Consider the following 1365-nt stretch of genomic DNA (forward strand, 5'->3'; position numbering starts at 1 on the left):
ATGTCTCAGGTAGGTGTCCAGGGACAGAACCCTTGCTAGGTAAACTTAGGTAAGACAGAGGGAGTGAATGCAACTCAGGAGAATCCCTCCATATTTTCATCCTTCAGTCCATTTATTCTTCTATCTTTCTATTCTTCTATCCTTCCACCCTTCCATTCATCCATCCACCCATCCTTTCCTTCTAGAGTCTGCCATCCTTCTAGACTTCCACTCATGCTTCTATCCTTCTGTGTTTCTGTCCCTTTTGTAATTTCATCTGTTCACTCATCCATACCTTGTAATCACCTATTCTTTTATCCTTGGTATATCTTAGTGGTGAAAAAGGTAGAATGTGGACATGGAAAGTCTGGGTTGAAATCCTATGTCATTTACTACCTGTGTGGCTTTGGGCAAATGTTTTAACCTCTTCAAACTCCAGTTTCCCCATTTATAAATTGAGACTGTCTCCTGAAGGCAAAGGAGAATCACTGGAGAGTTCTGAGCAAGGGAGTAACACAAGTGTATTTGTGCTTTTTTCCCCCCCCAACTTTCATTTTTTTAATACAAACAATCCCATAGCATTTATTCCCTTCTTGTAATAACATAAGGGTAATCAAAACAATATGAATAAATGTTTATATTGGACAAAGGACATCTCAAAACAAACTGTATCCTTCTCAACAGTTTCTCACTTCATTGATCATTTCTAGTTGGAGACACTTTGTAGCAGAGGAATATTATCTCCTTTTAGTATGATCCGACCCAGTTGTTTTCTTGACTTTGTTTTAGAATGAATCTCTTCTGCGTCATCTAATACAAGATTCATATACTTATCAAAACCAATGATACAGCCTTCTATCCACATATTCACTTGCTCATAGAGCCACACCTGAATCCATGATCTATTTTGTAAGTATCTGAAGATGAGGTTGATGGGCAGTACCATAACCCTCTGCACTCTCTGGTCCTGGCCATGGTACGCCATGGTGGAATTTTACAAAGAGCACAGCTACACGCTCCCTCTGAGAGCAACTTCTGGAATTATTTTTCCCCATTTTCTCTGTCTGCTGTGGAGAGGATAGAGTGAAAGGGGCAAGACCAACAAGAGGAAGGTCCGTTGGAAGGTGTTGCAAATAATTGAGGCAAAAGATGATGTGACACAACCAAGTCATGAGAGCTGTCACCTATCGTGTGCTTAGGAGGTGTCAGGCTCAGTGCTACATGCTTTGCCTAAGTCATTTCACTGAATCCTCCTAATGACCCTAAGAGTTAGATACTGTTTTTTATTTCCATTTCACAGATGGGGAGAAGGAGGCTTACAGAGTTTAACGAACTTGCTAGGATCATGTAACTGCTAAGTAGCTGAGCTTGGAATCAGCCATAAAT

The 1365-nt window shown here is 40.5% G+C and overlaps 1 protein-coding gene across 1 annotated transcript; it reads right to left on the bottom strand.

The window, feature by feature from the left end:
• Window positions 1-592: 592 nt before the first annotated feature.
• Window positions 593-964, bottom strand: LOC106633895 (small nuclear ribonucleoprotein E-like). The gene has a single exon (XM_014341689.4). The coding sequence runs from the start codon at window positions 962-964 to the stop codon at window positions 686-688; it is 279 nt and encodes a 92-aa protein (XP_014197175.1). The 3' UTR covers window positions 593-685.
• Window positions 965-1365: the final 401 nt, after the last annotated feature.

The sequence above is a fragment of the Pan paniscus genome, chromosome 18, assembly GCF_029289425.2.
Source record: "Pan paniscus chromosome 18, NHGRI_mPanPan1-v2.0_pri, whole genome shotgun sequence".
Taxonomy (NCBI): Eukaryota; Metazoa; Chordata; class Mammalia; order Primates; family Hominidae; genus Pan; species Pan paniscus.